At 42.7% G+C, this 25646-nt stretch overlaps 1 protein-coding gene across 3 annotated transcripts in view; it reads right to left on the bottom strand.

The window, feature by feature from the left end:
• Positions 1-25646, bottom strand: part of SLC28A3 (solute carrier family 28 member 3) — a 142440-nt gene that overhangs the window by 23036 nt on the left and 93758 nt on the right. For all 3 annotated transcript variants that reach the window (XM_056524232.1, XM_056524222.1, XM_056524241.1), the window contains exons 5-9: positions 24844-25033; positions 22731-22875; positions 21789-21902; positions 6307-6384; positions 993-1073 (exon numbers count right to left, since the gene is read on the bottom strand). In XM_056524232.1, coding sequence (XP_056380207.1) covers positions 993-1073; positions 6307-6384; positions 21789-21902; positions 22731-22875; positions 24844-25022 — 597 coding nt within the window. In that variant the 5' untranslated portion in view covers positions 25023-25033. The remainder of the gene's footprint in view (positions 1-992; positions 1074-6306; positions 6385-21788; positions 21903-22730; positions 22876-24843; positions 25034-25646) is intronic.

Below are 25646 nucleotides of genomic sequence, written 5' to 3' on the forward strand. Positions count from 1 at the left end.
TATTGCTTTTACTACCATTTTCCATACAAATACATATGTACAGTAAATGTATCTAGTCCTTGATTGCTTCCTTACTTTATTCTCCAAACATCAAAACTGTGATTAAAGTAATTCTGATTTGTAACACAGAGTTCAGACATGGCAGATAGGGATCTGTGAAAATGAAAGTGTATTCGCCCCTTTCCCAGTTGACTCTGTGACACCTATAGAGGCGCGACTGCATGGAGCCTATGTGGCAGTGCATGATACTGCCCCCTAGTACAGAACTATGCTGCTTCTGTGTGTTGCCACAGGATACTTTATCTATGGAGCTATTCTTCCCGAGAATTGTATGAACTGTCCTATGAGGTATCAGTAAAACTGTAATCTAGTTGTGTATTTGAACCCTTATATCCTAGTAACATTTTTCATAGTTTCCATTGTCTTGGCTTGGGAAATAATGTGCACTACAAAATCAAATTACTTTTTATGCTTAAAGGGGTACTCCACGGCTCAGTATTTGAAACAAACTGTTCCGAACGCTGGAGCCTGTGCCGTGAGCTTGTGACGTCATAGCCCTGCCTCCTCATGATGTCATGCCCCGCCCTCTCAATGTAAATCTATGGGGGGGGGCATGACGTCATGAGGGGATGGGGATACGGCATCACGAGCTCCCGACACCGGCTCCAGCAATCAGAACAGTTTGTTCCAAACACTGAACAGCGGAGTACCCCTTTAACAAAACGTGTTCTTATTGACTCCAACTAATTTAACAATAGTACATAGTACATAGCCACATGCTAAACCATATACATGATTAAAAACACATTGAAAGAAGGGTAAGCATTTTTAATGTATCAGTATTGCAGATCTTGTACGACAACTGTATGTTATGTTGGACTTCAGCAGCATTGGAGTACTTTGTTCATCTATATGAGATGCTTTCCTTATCTTCATAGCATGTAAATGGAAGGTAGGCCTTAAAAATTGTAAAAAAATTTACGAAAATTTACCTTCTTAATCAACCACTGCATAAAACCAAGGAAGTAAAGCATTGACATGATGGTGCTGAAGAATATCACAATGGGTAGAACCTGAATGATACAACAGAAAAACAGGAAATTCAGAATTTCTTTCATCTGGAATCTCAGACACAGCACTTTTATGGCTATAGGGCTTAAAAAATGTACAACAATAGTGGCTTGTCTGAAAGAGTCTGAAACTTAGGGTTACTAAAACGACCAGCAAAAAAGGTTTGAATGCCTAAATAAGCCCAGGATGGACCGTTTATGTGTACATTGAGCATTATTCTTACTTATAATCTAGGGTAAGGGTATATATTGCTATCATTGACCATACAGGTGAAAGCTGCTTTTCAGTATAAGCCACAGGACCTGCGGTCTACACTGGGTGCAGTACAATGACGTCACTCATCAACACCTGCATTGTGGAGGAAGAAAGACATGGCGCAGCTTTCAGGAGGTTAACATTTTTTTTCACCCTGGCATCTTCCAGGTTACTTACCTAGCTACCCACCTACTTACTTCAGACACTACCGGCAGTGTGTAAAGAAAAAAGAAGAGAATTGGCACTGTTCTATTGGAGGTACCAGGAGTGCTTGCAGAGTGAGTGAGTGCTCAATGTAACAGCTTACTGCATGCTGATGAAGAGACTCAGATGGTGCATGTGCTGAGGACATGTCTGTCAATCAAACAGCTAGCCAAGCAGAGAGGAGAGAGACGTAAGGGCCCCTGGAAACTGTGAACCCCTGGCCACTACTACCCAACTGTTGCTGACAGGTAAAGATAAAATAGCCTAAGGTATGGCAGCATTACACTACCAAGCAGCTTTCACATACTGGGGATTGTTTAGGGGGGAATTCTGGTGACAGTTGTCCTTTAATTCTTCTTGACCCTCCTGAAGTTTAATCTTTTGCTCACTTTTTCCCTTCTCACCTTCTCATAAAGCATTTAAACTACTAAAACAGGACAACAGTGAAGAAGCATTAAAAAGCTATAAAGAAACATTTTAAATATGCAAAAAATATTATTAAGCTGCAAAAAATAGAGACAGAAAGACTCATTGCCAAATAGAGTAAAACTAACCCCAAAATGTTCTTTAACTATATAAATAGCAAAAAGGTTAAAAATGAAAGTGTAGGCCCTTTAAAAAATGATGAGGAAGAAATTATAAACGGGGATCAGGAAAAAGCAAATATATTAAACAGATTCTTCTCCACTGTATTCACAGGAAAATGAAATGCCAGGTGAAATACAGCAAGATAAGGTAAACTCCGCAGTACAGGTCACCTGTCTAACTCAGGAAGAATTACAGTGCCACCTACAAAAAATCAAAATAGACAAATCACCAGGTCCAGATGGCATTCACCCCTGTGTTCTAAAGGAATTAAGTAATGCAATAGACAGACCCCTATTTTTAATATTCAGGGACTCTATAGTAACAGGGATTGTTCCCCAGGACTGGTGCATGGCAAATGTGGTGCCAATATTTAAAAAGGGGACAAAAGGTGATCACAGGAATTATAGACCTGTTAGTTTAACCTCCATTGTATGTAAATTGTTTGAGGGTAAAGTGGTAAACACTATAGAGGACAGTGCACTGTAACAAATAGATCTGGATAGGTTGGAGGTTTGGGCTGAGAAGTGGCACATGAGGTTCAACACTGACAAATGTAAGGTTATGCACATGGTACTGGCCACTGACATGGAAAAGGACTTATGAGTCTTAGTTAATAGTAAATTTAGCTGTAGTGACCAGTGTCGGGCAGCTGCTGCCAAGGCAAATGAAATCATGGGGTGCATCAATAGGGGCATAGATGCCCACGACAAGGAAATAATTCTACCACTGTACAAATCACTAGCCAGACCACACATAGAACTGTGTACAGTACTGGGCACCAGTGTACAAGAAAGATATAGTGGAGCTGGAGAGGGTTCAAAGACGGGCAAGCAGAGAAATACGGGGAATGGGAGGACTACAGTACCCAGAAAGATTATCAGAATTAGGGTTATTTAGCTTAGAAAAAAGAAGGCTTAATGGAGACCTAATAACTATGTATAAGTATATCAGGGGACTGTACAGAGATCTCTCCCATGATCTATTTATACCCAGGACTGTATCAATAACAAGGGGGCATCCTCTATGCTCAGAGGAAAGAAAGTTTCTACACCGGCACAGACGCGGGTTCTTTGCTGTAAGAGCAGTGAGATGTGGAGGTGGTCATGGGGAACTCTGTAAAAGAGTTCAAAAGGGATCTGGATGCATTTTTGGAGAATAATAACATCGCTGGTAATGTATACTAGATTTATAGGGACAGAACGTTGCTCCAAGTATTTATTCTGACTGCCATATTTGGAGACGGGAAGGTCTTTTTTTGCCTTCCCCTGGATAAACTCAGTAGGTTACTCATTAGGGATATAGGTTGAACTTGATGGACTCTGGTCTTTATTCAACCTTATGAACTATGTTACTACAGCTCATAACATTTTTAATTGTCCACCAACAGAGATGTATAAGGCTTAATTTTGACAGGACAAGAATATATTTTTTTTTTTGGCACCCATCATTATACCTAATAATCTTTATAAAACCAGAAAAAAATATTTGTGGGGGGAAATTTTAAAATTTTCAATGCAGTTGCACAATTTTGTGGAAAGTTATTTCTTTTGAATTCACCATAAAAAAAAACCATGTTACCTTTATTCTATAGGCCAGTACGATTAGAACAATACCACATTTGTATACTTTGTTTTACTGCTTAAAACTGTTCTGCCACCTATAACTTTTATTTATTTATTTTCTCTTATAGGGTCTTATAGGTCAAAAAGGGTTTAACCATGAGGGCCACAAAACCTTTCCTGATTCTTTCTCTCTAATGTCAGGATGAGGAAATGCAGTTGCAGATTTTGCCACAGATTCCCCTTCAGCACTGTCCTCTTCAAGGACAGAGAATTCATACAACTCAAGCTCTAGGTACTGACCAAACACAGTGAAGAGTTCTTTAATTTGCGGCACTTCCATGACAAGAAGCCCCTTGAAATATACTACACAATGGCCCTCATTTACTCTTGCAAATCCGACATGTTCTGTCAGGTTTTGCGCCAAACCTGTCTGCACCAGAATTTGCGCCAGACTTGAAAGAAACCCGACTAACTCTCCATTTTACTAAGAAAACCTGAAAAAGTGGTGTGATGTTGGGAAAATGGGGCGTAGTCACCGAAAAGCGGCATGTTTCTGACATTTTCAGAAAAACCCAACATATTTACTAAGGTTTCCACAGAAAATGTGGTGGATTTCAGCTGAGGAAAACCAGACAGATCAGAGCATGTGTAAAAAAAAAAAAAAAAAAAAGCAAAAAGCAAAAGCAATGTAGGGATAGTGGAAAATATAGGAAAAGCTTAGTAAATACAGTTGAAAAAAAATTGTAGGGAATTGAAACCCCTCAAAGAAACCTACACTTAGTAAATCAGGGCCAATCTGTTCACATAAATTGACAATTTGATCTGTCTACATGATCTACATTTAAACAAAATGAAACCATTTTTAAAACCTTACAATTAAAATATGGTGCAACAATACAGTACATTTTAGATGGTCATTTACACCATCTTACACCACCCTGTTTTAACATACCCTTACCAATTTTGTAAAAATGACATTGGGTGTATACAGTGGGGCAAAAATAGTATTTTGTCAGCCACCAATTCTGCAAGTTCCCCCACTTTAAAAGATGAGAGAGGCCTGTAATTTTCATCATAGATACACTTCAACTATGAGAGACAGAATGAAGAGAAAGAATACAGGAAATCACATTGTAGGATTTCTAATGAATTAATTGGTAAATTCCTCAGTAAAATAAATATTTTGTCACCTACAAACAAGCAAGATTTCTGGCTCTCACAGACCTGTAACTTCTTGTTTAAGAGTCTCTTCTGTCCTCCACTCCTTACCTGTATTAATGGCACCTGTTTGAGCTTGTTATCAGTATAAAAGACACCTGTCCACAACCTCAAACAGTCACACTCCAAACTCCACTATGGCCAAGACCAAAGAGCTGTTGAAGGACACCAGAAACAAAATTGTAGACATACACCAGACTGGGAAGACTGAATCTGCAATAGGCAACCCACTTGGTGTGAAGAAATCACCTGTGGGAGCACTTATTAGAAAATGGAAGTCATGTAAGACCACTGATAATCTCCCTCGATTTGGGGCTATACGCAAGATCTCACCCCGTGGTGTCAAAATGATCACAAGAACGGTGAGAAAAAAGCCTAGAACCACACGGGGGCCTAGTGAATGACCTGCAGAGAGCTGGGACCAAAGTAACAAGGGTTACCATCAGTAACATACTACGCCGCCAGGGACTCAAAGCATGCCAGACGTGTCCCCCTGCTTAAGCCAGTACATGTCAGGGCCCATCTGATGTTTGCTAGAGAGCATTTGGATGATTCAGAAGAGGATTGGGAGAATGTCATATGGTCAGATGAAACCAAAGTATAACTTTTTGGTAAAAACTGTGCACCTACTGTGCAGCATGGGGGTGGAAAAATCATGCTTTGGAGCTGTTTTTCTGCAAAGGGACCAGGACGACTGATCCGTGTAAAGGAAAGAATGAATGGGGCCATGTATTGTGAGATTTTGAGTGAAAACCTCCTTCCATCAGCAAGGGCATTGAAGATGAAACGTGGCTGTGTCTTTCAGTATGACAATGATCCCAAACAAACCGCCCGTGTAACGAAGGAGTGGCTTTGTAAGAAGCATTTCATGGTGTGGCCTAGCCAGTCTCCAGATCTCAACCCCATAGAAAACCTTTGGAGTGAGTTGAAAGTTCATGTTGCCCAGCGACAGCCCTAAAAATCACTGCTCTAGAGGAGATCTGCATGGAGGAATGGACCAAAATACCAGCAACAGTGTGTGAAAACCTTGTGAAGACTTACAGAAAACGTTTGACCTCTGTCATTGCCAACAAAGGGTATATAACAAAGTACCGAGATGAACTTTTGTTATTGACCAAATACTTATTTTCCACCATATTTTACAAATAAATTCTTTAAAAATCAGGCAATGTGATTTCATGGAATTTTTTTTTCATTATGTCTCTCATAGTGGAGGTATACCTATGATAAAAATTACAGGCCTCTCTCATCTTTTTAAGTGGGAGAACTTGCACAATTGGTGGCTGACTAAATTATTTTTTCCTCACTGTATACATCAATGTGCTGCTGCCCATTTCTGCTGTACTATAAAAATTATTGTGGGTAAATTAACATTTCACTAGAATTTCTAACATTTTTTAGGGCTTACCTTAAAAGCGAAAAAGTGATCAACATACTTTTCTCCAAACACAAACTCTGCGCCAGTATTTGAATATTCCAGAAAAGTCTGAAACAAATTAAAAAGAATATGTTTTTAATAGATAGTCTCCATTGCTTTGCTATTATAATATCATTCTCTAGTATCATAATCATATTAGAGATAAGGGAAGGAAGGTAGAAGTAGTGTCCGCGCTGCTGAAAAATTAGGTGGAATCAGCATACATCTGAAGTCATCGGAGGTGAAGAAGTACTTTAATTATGTTCACACAACGTGTTTCTGGGTGTAAACCCTTTCATCACGCTTGATTAAATTAAAGTACTTCTTCACCTCCGATGACTTCGATGTATGCTGATTCCACCTAATTTTCCAGCAGCACGGACACCACCTCCCACTTCCACCTTCCTTCCCTTATCTGCATGTTACACCGATGTGTTCGGTGTGGGATGCCGCAGCAGCTCAACCTTAGTTTTGATGTGCCTCTGTAAGTGTTGTGCCTGAAATTGCACAACCTGTCCATGTGAGCATGTTTCCTTCCTCCAAGAATTTTCCATTTCATGCTTGGTGATTCCGCACAAGGAAGCACGTTTTGTCTATTTCTCTTTCTAATCATATTAGAGGCATAATAGGTGGGTATACTTCTGACTTTTGAAAATGTGTTGTTTCTCTGAAAAATGTGTTGAATCTCATATCCACAAAATATGCCTGAAATGTCTAAAAGATTTGTGTCCCAACCAGGCTCCCCCTCCTACTTGGATGTGGTGGTGGCCTGAAGTGGCTAGGATTCTTTAAACAGCAGAGTGATTTACACTGTTTCTTTAACTCCCGTAGGTATTAAAGGTATTATTTTTAATTAACTGGTGCCAGAACGTGAAACAGATTTTTAAATTACTTCTATTTAAAAATCTTAACCCTTCCAGTACTTATCAGCTGCTGAATACTACAGAAGAAGTTTTTTTTCTTTTTAAATTTCTTTTCTGCCTGACCACAGTGCTCTCTGCTGACACCTCTGTCTGTCTCTGGAACTGTCAAGAGCAAGAGCAAATCCCTATAGCAAACCTATCCTGCTCTGGACAGTTCCTGACATGGTCAGAGGTGTTAGCAGAGAGCACTGTGGTCAGACAGAAAATAAATTTAAAAAGAAAAAAACATCCTGTGGAGCATACAGCAGCTTATAAGTACTGGAAGGATTAAGATTTTTAAACATAAGTAATTTAACTGTTTAACTTTCTGGCACCAGTTGATTTAGAATAGTTTTTCACTGGAGTACCTGTCACGATGCCGGCTGGCAGGTAGTGGACCCTCTGTGCCAGAGAGGGATTGGCGTGGACCGTGCTAGTGGACCGGTTCTAAGCCACTACTGGTTTTCACCAGAGCCCGCCGCAAAGCGGGATGGTCTTGCTGCGGCGGTAGTGACCAGGTCGTATCCACTAGCAACGGCTCACCTCTCTGGCTGCTGAAGATAGGCGCGGTACAAGGGAGTAGGCAGAAGCAAGGTCGGACGTAGCAGAAGGTCGGGGCAGGCAGCAAGGATCGTAGTCAGGGGCAACGGCAGAAGGTCTGGAAACACTGGCAAGGGACACACAAGGAACGCTTTCACTGGCACTAAGGCAACAAGATCCGGCAAGGGAGTGCAAGGGAAGTGAGGTAATATAGGGAGTGCACAGGTGATAACCCTAATTGGAACCACTGCGCCAATCAGCGGCGCAGTGGCCCTTTAAATCGCAGAGACCCGGCGCGCGCGCGCCCTAGGGAGCGGGGCCGCGCGCGCCGGGACAGAACAGATGGGGAGCGAGTCAGGTAGGGGAGCCGGGGTGCGCATCGCGAGCGGGCGCTACCCGCATCGCGAATCGCATCCCGGCTAGCAGCAGGATCGCAGCGCCCCGGGTCAGAGGACGTGACCGGGGCGCTGCAGCGGAGGAGGTGAAGCGAGCGCTCCGGGGAGGAGCGGGAACCCGGAGCGCTCGGCGTAACAGTACCCCCCCCCTTGGGTCTCCCCCTCTTCTTGGAGCCTGAGAACCTGAGGAGCAGACTTTTGTCAAGGATGTTGTCCTCAGGTTCCCAGGATCTCTCTTCAGGACCACAACCCTCCCAATCTACTAAAAAAAAATTTTTCCCTCTGACCTTTTTGGCAGCCAAAATCTCCTTGACCGAGAAGACGTCCGAGGAGCCGGAAACAGGAGTGGGAGGAACAGATTTGGGAGAAAAACGGTTGAGGATGAGTGGTTTGAGAAGAGAGACGTGAAAGGCATTAGGGATACGAAGAGAAGGAGGAAGAAGAAGTTTATAAGAGACAGGATTAATTTGACATAAAATTTTGAAAGGACCAAGATAGCGTGGTCCCAACTTGTAGCTAGGGACACGGAAGCGGACATATTTAGCGGAGAGCCATACCTTGTCTCCAGGGGAAAAAACGGGGGGAGCTCTTCTTTTCTTATCCGCGAACCTCTTCATGCGTGAAGAAGCCTGTAAGAGAGAATTTTGGGTCTCTCTCCATATAATGGAAAGGTCACGAGAAATTTCATCCACAGCGGGCAGACCAGAGGGCAAGGGGGTAGGGAGGGGGGGAAGAGGGTGACGGCCGTACACCACGAAAAATGGGGATTTGGAGGAAGATTCAGAGACCCTGAAGTTATACGAGAATTCGGCCCATGGAAGGAGATCTGCCCAGTCATCCTGGCGGGAGGAAACAAAATGTCGCAAATAATCACCCAGGATCTGGTTAATTCTTTCTACTTGTCCATTGGACTGGGGATGATATGCAGAGGAAAAATTTAATTTAATCTTGAGTTGTTTACAGAGAGCTCTCCAGAATTTAGACACGAATTGGACCCCTCTATCCGAGACAATCTGCGTAGGCAACCCGTGAAGACGAAAAATGTGTACAAAAAATTGTTTAGCCAACTGAGGCGCAGAAGGAAGACCAGGAAGAGGAATGAAATGTGCCATTTTGGAGAATCGATCAACGACCACCCAAATAACGGTGTTGCCACGGGAAGGGGGTAAATCAGTAATAAAATCCATACCAATCAGAGACCAAGGCTGTTCGGGGACAGGCAGAGGATGAAGAAAACCAGCGGGCTTCTGGCGAGGAGTCTTATCCCGGGCACAGATAGTGCAGGCTCGCACAAAGTCCCCAACATCCGTCTCCAGAGTCGGCCACCAATAGAAGCGGGAGATGAGTTGCACAGATTTCTTGATGCCCGCATGACCTGCGAGATGGGAGGAGTGACCCCATTTGAGGATTCCGAGGCGTTGGCGTGGAGAAACAAAGGTCTTTCCTGGAGGAGTCTGCCTGATGGAGGCAGGAGAAGTGGAGATCAGGCAGTCAGGTGGAATGATGTGTTGCGGAGGGAGATCAACTTCTGAGGCATCCGAGGAGCGAGAGAGAGCATCGGCTCTAATGTTCTTATCGGCAGGACGAAAGTGAATCTCAAAATTAAATCGGGCAAAGAACAGAGACCACCGGGCCTGGCGAGGATTCAGCCGTTGGGCCGACTGGAGGTAGGAGAGGTTCTTGTGGTCGGTGTAGATAATAACAGGAAATCTTGATCCCTCCAGCAGATGCCTCCATTCCTCAAGTGCTAATTTAATGGCTAGAAGCTCTCGATCCCCGATGGAGTAGTTCCTCTCCGCTGGAGAGAAGGTCCTAGAGAAAAAACCACAAGTGACAGCATGCCCGGAAGGATTTTTTTGTAGAAGAACAGCTCCAGCTCCTACTGAGGAGGCATCAACCTCCAATAGGAAGGGTTTGGAAGGGTCAGGTCTGGAGAGCACGGGAGCCGAAGAAAAGGCAGACTTGAGTTGTTTAAAGGAGTCTTCTGCTTGAGGAGGCCAGGACTTGGGATCAGCATTTTTCTTGGTTAAAGCCACGATAGGAGCCACAATGGTAGAAAAATGTGGAATAAATTGCCTGTAATAATTGGCGAACCCCAAAAAGCGTTGGATAGCACGGAGTCCGGAGGGGCGTGGCCAATTTAAGACGGCAGAGAGTTTGTCTGGATCCATCTGGAGTCCCTGGCCAGAGACCAAATATCCTAGAAAAGGAAGAGATTGGCATTCAAACAGACATTTCTCAATTTTGGCATAGAGTTGGTTGTCACGAAGTCTCTGAAGAACCATACGGACATGCTGGCGGTGTTCTTCTAGATTGGCAGAAAAAATTAGGATATCGTCCAGATATACCACAACACAGGAGTATAATAGATCACGAAAAATTTCATTGACAAAGTCTTGGAAGACGGCAGGGGCATTGCACAGTCCAAAGGGCATGACCAGATACTCAAAGTGTCCATCTCTGGTGTTAAATGCCGTTTTCCACTCGTCCCCCTCTCTGATGCGGATGAGGTTATAGGCGCCTCTTAAGTCCAATTTAGTGAAGATGTGGGCACCTTGGAGGCGATCAAAGAGTTCAGAGATGAGGGGTAAGGGGTAGCGGTTCTTAACCGTGATTTTATTAAGACCGCGGTAGTCAATGCAAGGACGTAGGGAGCCATCTTTTTTGGAGACAAAGAAAAATCCGGCTCCGGCAGGAGAGGAGGATTTACGGATAAAGCCCTTTTTTAGATTCTCCTGGACGTATTCGGACATGGCAAGAGTCTCTGGGGCAGAGAGAGGATAAATTCTGCCCCGGGGTGGAGTAGTACCCGGGAGGAGGTCGATAGGGCAATCATAAGGCCTGTGAGGAGGTAGAGTCTCAGCTTGTTTTTTGCAGAAAACATCCGCGAAGTCCATATAGGCCTTAGGGAGACCGGTTACTGGAGGAACCACAGAGTTACGGCAAGGGTTACTGGAAACCGGTTTTAGACAGTTCTTGGAACAAGAGGACCCCCAACTCTTGATCTCCCCAGTGGACCAATCCAGGGTTGGGGAATGAAGTTGAAGCCAGGGAAGTCCAAGGAGAATCTCCGAGGTGCAATTGGGGAGGACCAAAAGTTCAATCCTCTCATGATGAGATCCGATGCTCATAAGAAGGGGCTCCGTGCGGAAACGTATGGTACAGTCCAATCTTTCATTATTTACACAATTGATGTAGAGGGGTCTGGCGAGACTGGTCACTGGGATGTTGAACCTGTTGACGAGAGAGGCCAAAATAAAATTTCCTGCAGAACCAGAGTCCAAGAAGGCCACTGTAGAGAAGGAGAAGGCAGAAGCAGACATCCGCACAGGCACAGTAAGACGTGGAGAAGCAGAGTAGACATCAAGGACTGTCTCACCTTTGTGCGGAGTCAGCGTACGTCTTTCCAGGCGGGGAGGACGGATAGGACAATCCCTCAGGAAGTGTTCGGTACTAGCACAGTACAGGCAGAGGTTCTCCATACGGCGTCGTGTCCTCTCTTGAGGTGTCAGGCGAGACCGGTCGACCTGCATAGCCTCCACGGCGGGAGGCACAGGAACAGATTGCAGGGGACCAGAGGAGAGAGGGGCCGAGGAGACGAAACGCCTCGTGCGAACAGAGTCCATATCTTGGCGGAGTTCCTGACGCCTTTCAGAAAAACGCATGTCAATGCGAGTGGCTAGGTGAATAAGTTCATGTAGATTAGCAGGAATTTCTCGTGCGGCCAGAACATCTTTAATGTTGCTGGATAGGCCTTTTTTGAAGGTCGCGCAGAGGGCCTCATTATTCCAGGACAATTCTGAAGCAAGTGTACGGAATTGTACGGCATACTCGCCAACGGAAGAATTACCCTGGACCAGGTTCAACAGGGCAGTCTCAGCAGAAGAGGCTCGGGCAGGTTCCTCAAAGACACTTCGGATTTCCGAGAAGAAGGAGTGTACAGAGGCAGTGACGGGGTCATTGCGGTCCCAGAGCGGTGTGGCCCATGACAGGGCTTTTCCGGACAGAAGACTGACTACGAAAGCCACCTTAGACCTTTCAGTGGGAAACAGGTCCGACATCATCTCCAGATGCAGGGAACATTGGGAAAGGAAGCCACGGCAAAACTTAGAGTCCCCATCAAATTTATCCGGCAAGGATAAGCGTATCCCAGGAGCGGCCACTCGCTGCGGAGGAGGTGCAGGAGCTGGCGGAGGAGATGACTGCTGAAGCTGTGGTAGCAACTGTTGTAGCATAACGGTCAGTTGAGACAGCTGTTGGCCTTGTTGCGCAATCTGTTGTGACTGCTGGGCGACCACCGTGGTGAGGTCAGCGACAACTGGCAGAGGAACTTCAGCGGGATCCATGGCCGGATCTACTGTCACGATGCCGGCTGGCAGGTAGTGGACCCTCTGTGCCAGAGAGGGATTGGCGTGGACCGTGCTAGTGGACCGGTTCTAAGCCACTACTGGTTTTCACCAGAGCCCGCCGCAAAGCGGGATGGTCTTGCTGCGGCGGTAGTGACCAGGTCGTATCCACTAGCAACGGCTCACCTCTCTGGCTGCTGAAGATAGGCGCGGTACAAGGGAGTAGGCAGAAGCAAGGTCGGACGTAGCAGAAGGTCGGGGCAGGCAGCAAGGATCGTAGTCAGGGGCAACGGCAGAAGGTCTGGAAACACTGGCAAGGGACACACAAGGAACGCTTTCACTGGCACTAAGGCAACAAGATCCGGCAAGGGAGTGCAAGGGAAGTGAGGTAATATAGGGAGTGCACAGGTGATAACCCTAATTGGAACCACTGCGCCAATCAGCGGCGCAGTGGCCCTTTAAATCGCAGAGACCCGGCGCGCGCGCGCCCTAGGGAGCGGGGCCGCGCGCGCCGGGACAGAACAGACGGGGAGCGAGTCAGGTAGGGGAGCCGGGGTGCGCATCGCGAGCGGGCGCTACCCGCATCGCGAATCGCATCCCGGCTAGCAGCAGGATCGCAGCGCCCCGGGTCAGAGGACGTGACCGGGGCGCTGCAGCGGAGGAGGTGAAGCGAGCGCTCCGGGGAGGAGCGGGAACCCGGAGCGCTCGGCGTAACAGTACCCCTTTAATAACAGTTGCAAAAACAGCTTAGCACCATAAGCTATACTGTTATTGCAACTCCCATTTACTTCTAAGGGTATTATGTACAGCCAATAGCAGAGCTCTGTGCACTGAGACTCTGTGGCACGCTCACACAGCAGGATGATTGACAAACCAGGAACCTGCACAGAGCCCTGTATGCCCCCTACACTTCCTGTACTTTTTCTTTGCGCAGAGACACACAGGCAATAGTTTCAGGGACAAGATAGCAGTGCCAGTCTAATATAGATATGAAAACTGATAACAGCAACTTTGTTTTAAATACAATAGTTAACATAGGAAAACTCGGCACCACTAGGTAGGCATTTACTGATTATGCTCAGATGCTGGACTCGCACAGCCCCTAGAAGCTGCTGCCAATAATCTTCTGTAAGTGCTATCACGCAAACGACCAGAAAGTGTAATATAATAGCAGAAGAATGAAGCGGAGCACTCCCCACGCTCTTGGTTGTCACGTCAAACGGGGTAAGACATGCAGGGGTGCAGATGGATAAGACACGGGGGTATGGAGCTGGCGACGGAATGTTGCCAACAATGGCGAAGGGGCCCCGCGATCCCCTTTGCATAGGGGATAAGACGTCTGTGGGAGGAGTACCCCTTTAATCCCTTAACGACCACGGACGTAAATGTACGTCCTGGTTTGGCGGTACTTCACGCACCAGGATGTACATTTACGTGCTGTGTATGACCGTGAGCATCGGAGCGGTGCTCGCGTCATACACGGCAGGTTCCGGCTGCTATCAGCAGCCGGGAACCCGCCGATAATGGCCGACATCGGTGATCGTGCGGATGTCCGCCATTAACCCATCGGATGCCATGACCAGTATAGTTCATGGCATGTTAAAATAGATGATCGGATCGCCCACAGCGCTGCCGGTGGCGATCCGATCATTTGTAATGGTGGACAGAGGTCCACTCATCTGCCTCCGTTCATCTCCCGGTGTCTTCTGCTCTGGTCTGAGATCGAGCAGACCTGAGCAGAATATAGCCGATAATACTTATCAGTGCTATGTCCTATTCATAGCACTGAACAGTATTAGCAATCAAATGATTACTATAGATAGTCCCCTATGGGGACTATTAAAGTGTAAAAAAAAAAGTTGAAAAATAAAAAAAAAAAAAGGGAAAAAAAGGGAAAAATCCCCTCCCCCAATAAAAACGAAAATTGTCCGTTTTCCCCATTTTACCACCAAAAACCGTAAATTTTGTTGAGAAACATATTTGATATCACTGCGTGCGTAAATGTCTGAACTATCAAAATATAACGTTAATGATCCCATACGGTGAACGGCGTAAACTTTAAAAATAAAATTATCTAAAAGTTTTATATACACAAATGTGGTATCAATAAAAAGTACAGATGACGGCGCAAAAAATTTGCCCCCATACCGCCCTATATACGTAAAAATAAAAAAGTTATAAGTGGTCAAAATAGGGTGATTTTAGATTACTGATTTTGTACAAAAAGTTTTCAATAGTTTTTTAAGCTGTACAAAGATATAAAAGTATCTAGCCATGGGTATAATTTTAATCGTATTGACCCACACAATCAAGGACACATGTTATTTTTACCGTAAATTGTACAGTGTGAAAACGAAACCCTCTAAAATTAGCAAAATTGTGGTTTTCATTTAAATTTCCTCCCTAAAAAAATATTTTTTGGGGGTCGCCGTACATTTTATGGTAAAATGAGAGGTTTCATTACAAAGTACAATTGGTCACACAAAAAACAAGCCCTTATATGGGTCTGTAGATGGAAATATAAAAGAGTTATGGATTTTAGAAGGCGAGGAGGAAAAAATGAAAATGTTAAAATAAAATTGGCCTGGTCCTTAAGGGGTTAAAGGGTACCTCTCATCAAAAAAACTTTTGATATATTATAGATTAATGTATGCAAAATAACTTTACAATTGCATGTTATTAAAAAATATGCTTCTTTCTATTTAATTTTCCATTTTGAAGAAATGACCACTAGGGGTCTCCCTACCAGTCCTGGCAGCAAGCATTTCAGACTCATGCTGGAGTCCTAAACACTACGAGCTGCCAGTCTGCTTTGTTCACAAAGGAGAACATTCAGAGCTGCCAGCCTGCTTTGTTCACAGCCTGTTTGGCTGTGAACAAAGCAGGCTGGCAGCTCTGAGTGTTTAGGACTCCAGTATGAGTCAGAAATGCTTGCTGACAGGACTGATCGGGAAAAATACAATAGAAAGAAGCATATTTTTCATTAAGATGCATTTGGAAAGTTATTCAACATTCATTAATCTAAAATATATCAAAAGTTTATTTGATGAGAGGTACCCTTTAAGGAACATAGTGTGTGCTTGCAAGGGAAGTTAAACCATTAAAGGAAATCTTACAGCAGCATCACCCACAGTATTCTGAATATACAGGTTAATAGTGCGGGTGATGTTGACTCAAAGCAGTTTACCTTATAAAAATCCATACAGCTGTTTTGTTGTAATCGCTACACAAGAAAGTATGCAAATCCACCTTTCTGCACAATTTCTTTATGCTGTACTAGCAATACTTCTCCCTCCCGCTCCAGCCAATAACTCCACCCCTTTGATAACTTTGCACCTTCATCAATATTCATCCCCCTTTTTCTCAACGGTCCATAAAGGTTGCATAAACTTTGCACAATATTTAACCCCTCAATGTCGCTGGGTATTTTCCGTTGTTGCATTTTCATTTTTTCCTCATCACCTTCTAAAAATCATAACGCTTTAAATTTTGCACCTAAAAATCCATATTGTGTCTTATTTTTTGCGCCACCAATTCTACTTTGCAGTGCCATTAGTCATTTTACCCAAAAATCCACAGTGAAATGGAAAGAAAAATCATTGTGCAACAAAATTTAAGAAAAAATTTAATTTTGTAACTTTTGGGGGCTTCCGTTTCTACGCAGTGCATTTTTTGGTAGAAATGACACCTTCTCTTTATTCTGTCCATACGGTTAAAATGATACCCTACTTACATAAGTTTGATTTTGTCATACTTTTGGAAAAAATCATAACTGCATGCAGGAAAATGTATACATTTAAAAATGTCCTCTTCTGACCTCTATATTTTTTTTTTCTGCATATGGGGATGTATGAGGGTTCATTTTTTGCGCTGTGATCTGACGTTTTTATCGGTATCATTTTTGTTTTGATTGGACTTTTTAATGTCTTTTTCACTTTTTTATGGTTTTAAAAGTGACCAAAAATACGCTATTTTGGATTTTTTTCACGTGTACGCCATAGACCGTGTGGTTTCATTAATGACATTTATGCACGCGGCGATACCACATATGTTTATTTTTATTGACACTGTTTTTTTTTATTGGGAAAAGGGGGTGATTCTGACTATTATTATGGATGGGGTATTACAGGAAAAAACGTTTTTTTTTTTTTAAATTTTTATATCAACTGGCTCCAAATAGTTAAACAGATTTGTAAATTACTTCTATTAAAAAATCTTAATCCTTTCAATAATTATCAGCTGCTGAAGTTGAGTTATTGTTTTCTGTCTGGCAACAGTGCTCTCTGCTGACATCTCTGCTTGTCTCTGGAACTGCACAGAGTAGAAGAGGTTTGCTATGGGGATTTGCTTCTAAACTGAGTGGTTCCCGAGACACATGTCATCAGAGAGCACTTAGAGCACTTAGACAGAAAATAACAACTCAACTTACTTTAGTGTGTGCCCTGGCAACTGAGTTCTCCCTCGATAAAGTTCTGTTTGTCCTGTCTTTAGTAGCGCTTTGATGGTGGATCCCCGGCGTCCATATTTCTTTGGGTCCCAGAGGAAGGGGCCTAAGCCCGCCCCTGTGGTTTGCATATTCATTTTCTTCACATGTCTGTCTTTAGGGCGCATGCACTTGAAGATTTTACGCAGCTCTCACTTCCTTACATGAGAGCTGTGCGTCTTCTGTAGCGAGAGCCCAGGGAATGCGCAGTTACACTGCGCAGAGCGCACTCCGGGGACTCACAGCTCTCACGTCATCAAGACATGAGAGCTGCGTAAAATCTTCAAGCACATGTGCTCTGCAGACAGAGTGCTGTGCTCTGGGGACGTGTGAAGAAAATGAATATGCAAACCGGGCGGGCTTAGGCCCCTTCCTCCAGGACCCAAAGAAATATGGACGCTGGGGGACTGTCTTCAAAGCGCTACTACAGACAGGACAAAAAAAAATTATCGGGGGAGAACTCAGCGGCCAGGGCACACACTAAAGTGAGTGACCCCTTGTTGGACTCCAGTTCACTCACACTATCACCCTCATTGGGTTTAGTGTAGGTGAACTGGCTGACAGTTTTCCTTTAAGTACAACCCCAAGCCACAGGGTGGAAAACACAATGCTGGTCCACAATTATGGACTTCATTCCATCAGTTACAACTAACTCAAGCCAAAAGCAGTCGCCCGTGGCACATCATGGTGCACAGCACACTTTCCTCCTCTAGCTGTCAATCATTTATAGGTGCCCTCTTTCATCCCAGTTGCATCTCAATGCTTAATCCGCATTTTATTCTTCTTGCTGTAGGTCAGTTGAAGATACCCTACCCCTTCCATGCTCAGGAAGTCAGTGTCATGACACACATGACTTGCAGGCAGGGCTCAAGTCCTGCAGGAATGAGTGGGAACTGAGTTCCTACACTTTTTCCACAGCAGGAACACCGTTTCCATTAGCAGGACCAGCCCTTGAGTGGAAATCTTGGGTGAGTTCCCAAACTTTTTTTTTCTCAGGACTTGACCCCTGCTTGCAGGGCTGTATCACCCCCTTAAAAGCAGGTCTTCTGGAGGGTTCCTGGTATGCAGTGGTTAGTACCTATGAAAAGTGGTCTAAGGAGAAACAATCAGTAAACTGAACACAGGGTAATGGGTGTCCAAACCTAATTGAAAGGCATGGGGACCAAAAATAGCCCATCTGGCCTGATCCCACACAAGACATACTGTAGCAATAATTGTTGAAAAAGTTGATGATGGTTTTGATAGAAAGGTGCCTGAGCACCCAATGCATTGTAGCTGCTACAGGGCTATGTAGCACATGCTGAACCCTGCTTTCACAAGGGAAATGTGAGGATCAGAACTGGACTATGGAGGCATAGAAGAAGGTGGTCTGATCAATAACATTTTATTTTGAATCCCGTAGATGGCCAGATAAGATTGTAATACAGTTGGTTTAACAAACTCTTACACAATATCTCCTTATCTACCATGTGCTATTTATAATACTGGTATCTGGTGTATATGGCAGAAAAGCCCTATAAGCAACCTCAGGCATCAGGAAATGTAACTTCTGTATTCCTGTAGTTATTCATCTGTTTTGCGAGACCCAGAACAGGGGTAGACGACATTTGGCACTGTTGTGTACTACATCTCCGATGATGCTCTTACAGCCATAATGCTGCCAAGGCATCATGTGAGATACAGGCAAGAACAGAAACAATGCAGAAAGTTGCCTTTGAAAATGAAAAATGATAAAAAAAAGTCAATTTGGATATACATTATAATTAGTCACACCTACTAAGTAGACTTCAATAAAAGTAGATTTATTTTTATTGCATTGTCTTACAATGAAAATGCTAAGCAACAGGTATAACTTGAAAGACTTGTTTGAATGAGTCTGATAGGATTGAATATAGTCTTTTGCCTGCCAGGAAAACAAGGAAGGCTAAAGCAGTATCCTAGGCGTTTCAGTTACTGTAATGAATGAAGAATGATTGTATTCTCAGAAATGCCACTGATGTCTCTGAAGCAATAAGTTGTATCTGCATCATTTCCTATGGTTATGTAACGCATAGTGACTTAAACATTTCTCCAAAAATACATTGTATATATATTCAGCCAATCTCAGGTATAGACTGAGCACTGGCCATGTAGGCTGGGAAGAGTGATGTCATCAATGCCAGAAACACTAGCATAATACCAAAACCACTACCACATAATACCACACCCTACCATAATACCAAAACCACTACCACATAATACCACACCCTAGCATAATACCAAAACTTGTAATACCATCATATGGCCACAAGACCCGGCTCGACTGTGGGTCCAAATAGAAATAGAACACCAGTGTGGCTGAAATCTAATAAATATGAGCATCTACTGATGAGCTTTGTTACATTGCTGTGTGTGTGTGTGTGTGTGTGTGTGGTTCTCTAGTAGTGATGAGCGGCACTGCTCAAAATTCGTGATATTTCGCAAATATATAGACGAATATTCGTCTTATATTCGCGAATTTCTTGTATTCGTTATGTTCGCATATTCGCGTATTTAAGGAAGAAAACAGTGAGGGGGTGGGCAACTTTACTATTGGTTGCTAGGGATGTTGTTGATAACCTCTGTGTATTTGCATCATTCTAATTGGCCCACAAGTGAAATGAAGGAATATGCAATTATTCACATATGCGAATATGCGTAAAAAAGGGAATATTCGTCATTTCGAATATATAGCGAATATATTCGCAATATTTGCAATATTCGCGATAAAAATTAAAAATGCAAATATTCACGCCAACACTGTTCTCTAGGAGTTATTATACAAAACAAAATTTTGCACTTGGTGATACTGCATAAAAATGTATTATAATTATTATACAATAAAGTAAAGCTCCACCTTTACTAATAATAATTTTGGTTAGTAATAATTGAATGTAACATGGTTTGCCTGTTTTAACTTGTTCTTCCCTGCAGTATAATAAATTGTGGCTTCTAGGAAGGAAACTATGAACTAACAGGCAAGATGCCAATGCCAATCTTTTTGTGGCTTTATTGTGACCTAATTATGATATTTAGTTCTAAATAATTTTGTGGTGTCCCGGTACCGTATCCTATCCGGTACCTGCATGGGTGGGTCAACTTAGCCAGAGTCCCTAGGACGTCGGGGTCCCCATTGTCTAGTTAACCCCTAGTCACCTCTCATCCAGATAGTTAATGCTCCAATAACTTACTTAGGAAACATGTAAATATTATATCAGTGCCTATAAATAGTTAATTACCTGTCTGTAGCATAGCAGGACCTGCGGGTCACGTGATTAGGTGAACTCTATGGTATTTCTGCTTGAGGACCTTTGGAGGTCCTTGTGACGTAGTCAATCCCAGCACACTGTGTAACAGTGAATGACAGATGTTCGGACCAATCAGATTTGCCCCGCCCCTGCCCATATAAGGGAGCGGTGGCCATGTTCTCGCTCTTGCTCTCTTGTTCCTGGGCTGTCAAACGAGCAGGATCTGCGCAGCTGTCTATTGCAGTGAGTTAGGCCTGATATATCTAAGATCGCGAGTGTATCAATCCCTAAGCACTCTGCAGGATCGCCGGACCTTATCTATCCCCTAAATCCAGACGGATCTGCAATAATTACCCTAAATTCAGAGATTTTCATTTTACTCAAGGTCCGCAACAATTGTCAGTCATTGAGATCTATAGAGACTGTTTGCCTGAGACTGTCATTGTTCATTGGATGTACTGCAAGCACTTAAGTAAAGTTTGTTCAAGTTCAAGTACCTTGTGGAACTTCAGTCATTTTATTACATGCACCTATCGTTTCTGGGAAGGGCGGCGATAGGCCGGAGAATTTACCTCAGCATACCAGCCCTCGACCTGGCGTCACGAACTCTAGGGTTAACATTAACCCCTTACCTACCACAACATCCCAACTACCCTACACCCCAGGGCTACCACAATTTGCTGTTCAGTTCTTTGAAAAAAAATTAACAGGAGAATAATTGGCATGTGACAACCTAATATTGAAATTGGGCATAATGTATTAATAAAAAGGGCAACAGGGGCATCAAAGTATTAGCATAGCTGTCTACTCTACTAAATTGTCTGAATGCTAGGCTATTGCAAATTCCCTTGGCCTAAGATCCCCTCTGCTGCATATTACAACACTTTTATTTCAGCTGTCAATTACTTCCTTTCTTCATGAATTGGTGACCTCACTGTTACAAGTGATAATTATTGTTGTATTTCCTAAATAAACCTAAATAACTTATGACAGTGCTCGTAAACTTTCGGGTTGTAATGACCAGTTCCGGTTTTAGCCACAGACAATGTCATATTGGGAGAGATTTATCAAAACCTGTCTAGAGGAAAAGTTGCTGAGTTGCCCATAGCAACCAATCAGATCGCTTCTTTCATTTTTCAGAGGCCTTTTCAGAAATGAAAGCAGCAATCTGATTGGTTGCTATGGGCAACTCAGCAACTTTCCCTCTAGTCAGGATTTGATAAATCTCCCCCATAGTGTGCAGTTCAGATAGTTGAGAATGTGAGGCTAAGCTGAATTACACAATAGATTTTCAGGCTTCGTTCACACATTGTATTTTGGTCAACATTTTTTAACCAAAATCAGGAGTTGAATCAATACAGAAAAAGGTGCAAATCATTCCTTTATTGTTTCCCCGGGTATGTTTCTTTCTCTGGTTTTGGTTAAAAATAATGAAGAAAATACAATTTGTTACCCCAGCCTGAAATGGAATAATTATATATATATATATATATTTTTTTTTATTTTGTTAAATTAGAAACTTACAGTGACAAATATATTACCTGTACTTGTATGCCAAGCCAGTCAAATGCATCGAATCCTGGCTTTGTTCTTAGGATAACTAGTCCTAGAAGGAACTGTAGTCCAATACCCCAAAATACCTGTCTCCAGTGAACCTTCAAAATAAAGGTACAGACACAACATTTCATTCTCTACAATTTTTTTCTAATATAATTTATGCTAACCTTTTTCTTTACTACTTTCTACTATGTATTCCATTCAACTGTCATATACGGTATCGCTTCCCATCCTCACTCATTATGTATCACATATAGATTTAAGAATAAAGAGGTATTAAAGGGGTACTCCACCCCTAGACATCTTATCCCCTATCCCGCCGCTGGGGACCCCCGCAATATAGTATGTGGCACCCACCTGTTACTGCTCCGGAAGCGCTGGAGGGTCTGGGTCCCAACCACGGGAACGGAAGATCGTGACGTCATGCCTCGCCCCCTCTATGCAAGTCTATGGGAGGGGGCTTGACGTCACACGGGGGCAGAGTCGTGATGTCACGATCTTCTGTTCCCGTGGTCGGGACCCAGACCCTCCAGCGCTTCCGGAGCAGTAACAGGTGGGTGCCACATGCTATATTGCGGGGGTCCTCAGTGGCTGGACCCCCGCAATCAGACATCTTATCCTCTATCCTTTGGATAGGGGATAAGATGTCTAGGGGTGGAGTATCCCTTTAACTGAAACCCATTCAAATTCAAAATTGTTACTGTATATGCCTATATTTTATAATAACATTTAAGATCAATTGTTAAAAGGATGGGCTTACTTGTAGGCCATCAGTTATTGCATTTAACACATTCATGGTAGAATAAGGGGCTGTTCCCACTGAGGAAATTCTGTGAAAAATCTTTGTAGTGTGAATGAGACCTTAGTGATTAAAACAAATACAATAACTTAAAATCTTTTTTCATTGGTAAACGTGATCTCAATACCTTAGTTGGATGTTTAGAGAAGATAAGCATCAGGAGAATATACATAACAAGGCCACCAAAGGAAATAAGCTGAGTGCGTCCCATTTTTGCTGTATCAAAAACAAGCCATAATATCACTGCTACGATAAGACAAATCCAAACTATCCTAAAGAGAAAGCACATCATATCGAAATCTTATAACATTGGAACAACATCAAGCACGGTTTATTGGAACAACACTAATATAGCACTGCTTTCTATTTGTAGATATGTTATACAATGTAGAGTAAGGAGCATTTTTAACTGAGGAAAGAAAAATGTTCAATACTGTAAAAAGGTTTTAGGCAGATGAGGAAAAAATGCTGCAAAGTAAGACACCTCCCACCAGGAAGACACCTCCCACCAGGAAGGCACCTCCCACCAGGAAGGCATGTGATTTTTATTCTGCACCAGGAAAACAACACCAAACATGCAGCCAATGTCCTTAAAGGGGTACTCAGATGGAAAACAAATTTTTTTTTTTAAATCAACTGGTGCCGAAACTTTAAACAGATTTGTAAATTACTTCTATTGAATAATCTTTCAATCCTTTCAGTACTTATCAGCTGCTGTATACTACAGAGGAAGTTCTTTTCTTTTTGCATTTCTTTTCTCTCTGACCACAGTGCTCTCTGCTGACACCTCTGTCCATGTCAGGAACTGTCCAGAGCAGGAAAGGTTTGCTATGGAGATTTGCTCCTGCTTTGGACAGTTCCTGACATGGACAGAGGTGTCAGCAGAGAGCACTGTGGTCAGACAAAAAGAAAGAAACTTCCTCTGTAGTATACAGCAACTGACAAGTACTGGAAGGATTAAGATTTTTAAATAGAACTAATTTACAAATCTGTTTAACTTTCTGGAACCAGTTGATTTAAAAAAATGTTTTTCCACTGGAGTGCCCCTTTAAGAATTATATTTAATGTGAAACAGAACAAGGGGTCCTGAAACTGATGATCCGGTCCACACAGAGCCCTGAACTCAACATCATAGGGGGAGATTTATCAAAACCTGTCCAGATGAAAAGTTGCCCGGTTGCCCATAGCAACCAATCATATTGCTTCTTTCATTTTTAACAAGGCCCATGCAAAATGAAAGAAGCGATCTGATTGGTTGCTATAGGCAACTGGACAACTTTTCCTCTGGACAGGTTTTGATAACTCTCCCCATAGAGTCTGTCTAGGATTACATGAAAACACTGAAGGATTTGAGCAAGCCTACATCCACAGAATAACTGGTTATTTCTCCGAGATGTTTGGATCAACCTTCCTGGGGAGCCCCTCCGCACCAAATATTGATTTAGTACAGGGTCAGACGTGCCATATTTTGCTGCTGCATATTTTCTTGCTCAATGAAGTCAATGAGTAGCAAAATCAGTTGCAGAAAATATGCAGCAAAATATGGCACATATTTTGCTGCATATTTTCTTCAACTGATTTTGCACACGTGACCCAACCCTTAATTTAGATCTTTCTTTTGTTCATTCATTTTTCAGTTTAATTGATAAAAATAAACTACTATCACTTCTACTACTTTTCAGCATTTTTCCACACCTGCCTAAAACCTATGCACAGTGCTGTGCATTTCCAAATATAGAAGGACCTGCAGTATGCCAGTATGTGGTTATATTGTAGCGTGTGTCATATTACCCCAGATGTCTATTGAGAAAGAAATGGGGCAACAATGGGACTGTGCAAATTCCCCTTTCTACTGACAAAAATGTTGCAGATGTCAGTCTAAGTGGTGAGGTAGAATCATTAATATGGCGTATTGGCAAAGATAATGGAAACTTATCATGGCATCAAAGTATGTTCAAGTGGAGCCAAGTTTCCATGTAAATCACAACTCCAGGGTAAGTAAAGAGGTGACCCACCATAGACATTATTATTATTAATCATATTTAATTCACATATTTTATATTATGACAGCTATTTTTTCTTAAGAGCTCCTAAGCAGCTTGAAATCTCTTATCTCCTCTGTATTGCTAGCGGAGTTATCTGTCATATACATTTATGAGTGCAAATCAAACTCATTAGTAGCATTACATTTCTATGGGACATTTTTCTAGACATGCTAACTGAGGTTATAGAGCACTTACCATTTCAACCAAAACCATTGTCTTTTTAAAAAAGAACCAACAGGGGAGAAGAACTTGACAATTTTGCCTTCATAACGGTCCATAAATAAATCCCAGCAGACAAAAAAGATGACCAGAAGAGTTAGAACAAAGAGAGCCAGCGCCCTTCTGAAGTTCAAAGTACAGGCGGCGATCACCATCGCCAGGAAACCTTAAAGAAAGTATGTTGTCATTTATTAATTGACATATATTTAAGGTCACATGAGAATAACATAATTACATAGATTGTACAGGCTAGAAAAAGGTGTATGTCGGAAAAGAAGCAGGGGGAAAGGAGCAGGAATTTTAGGAAAAGAGGGCAAATTTGAAAAATGTATGTATTTGCAAAAATACTTAACTAGACTTGCCCTACAAGTTGAACTATGTTAGTTGAAATGGAAGTACCCCTTTAAGAAATGGAAGTACCCCTTTAATTCACAGTGAATTGTTTTTTTTTAGATTTTTCATTTGTTCCTATTGAGAGCCATAATTTGTTTTTATTTTTATTTTTTTCATTGATGTAGCCACTTGAGGGGCTTGTTTTTTTGTAAGATGACTGGATTAATCTTGGGGAATATATAATATATTGAAGAACTTATAGACTTTTTGGGTGAAATGGAATCCAGTAATTCTGCAATTATCGGGTTTAGTTTAGTACAGCATTCTCCATACGGTATACATTTTTCAAAACATTTTTTTACAACTTTTTGTTTTAGGGTCCACCAGGGGTCCTGACCATGTAGATAGTAGCTTGATAGCTTTTGTAAAACAAAACAGTACCTCTG

The sequence above is a fragment of the Hyla sarda genome, chromosome 1 (genome assembly GCF_029499605.1).
Source record: "Hyla sarda isolate aHylSar1 chromosome 1, aHylSar1.hap1, whole genome shotgun sequence".
Taxonomy (NCBI): Eukaryota; Metazoa; Chordata; class Amphibia; order Anura; family Hylidae; genus Hyla; species Hyla sarda.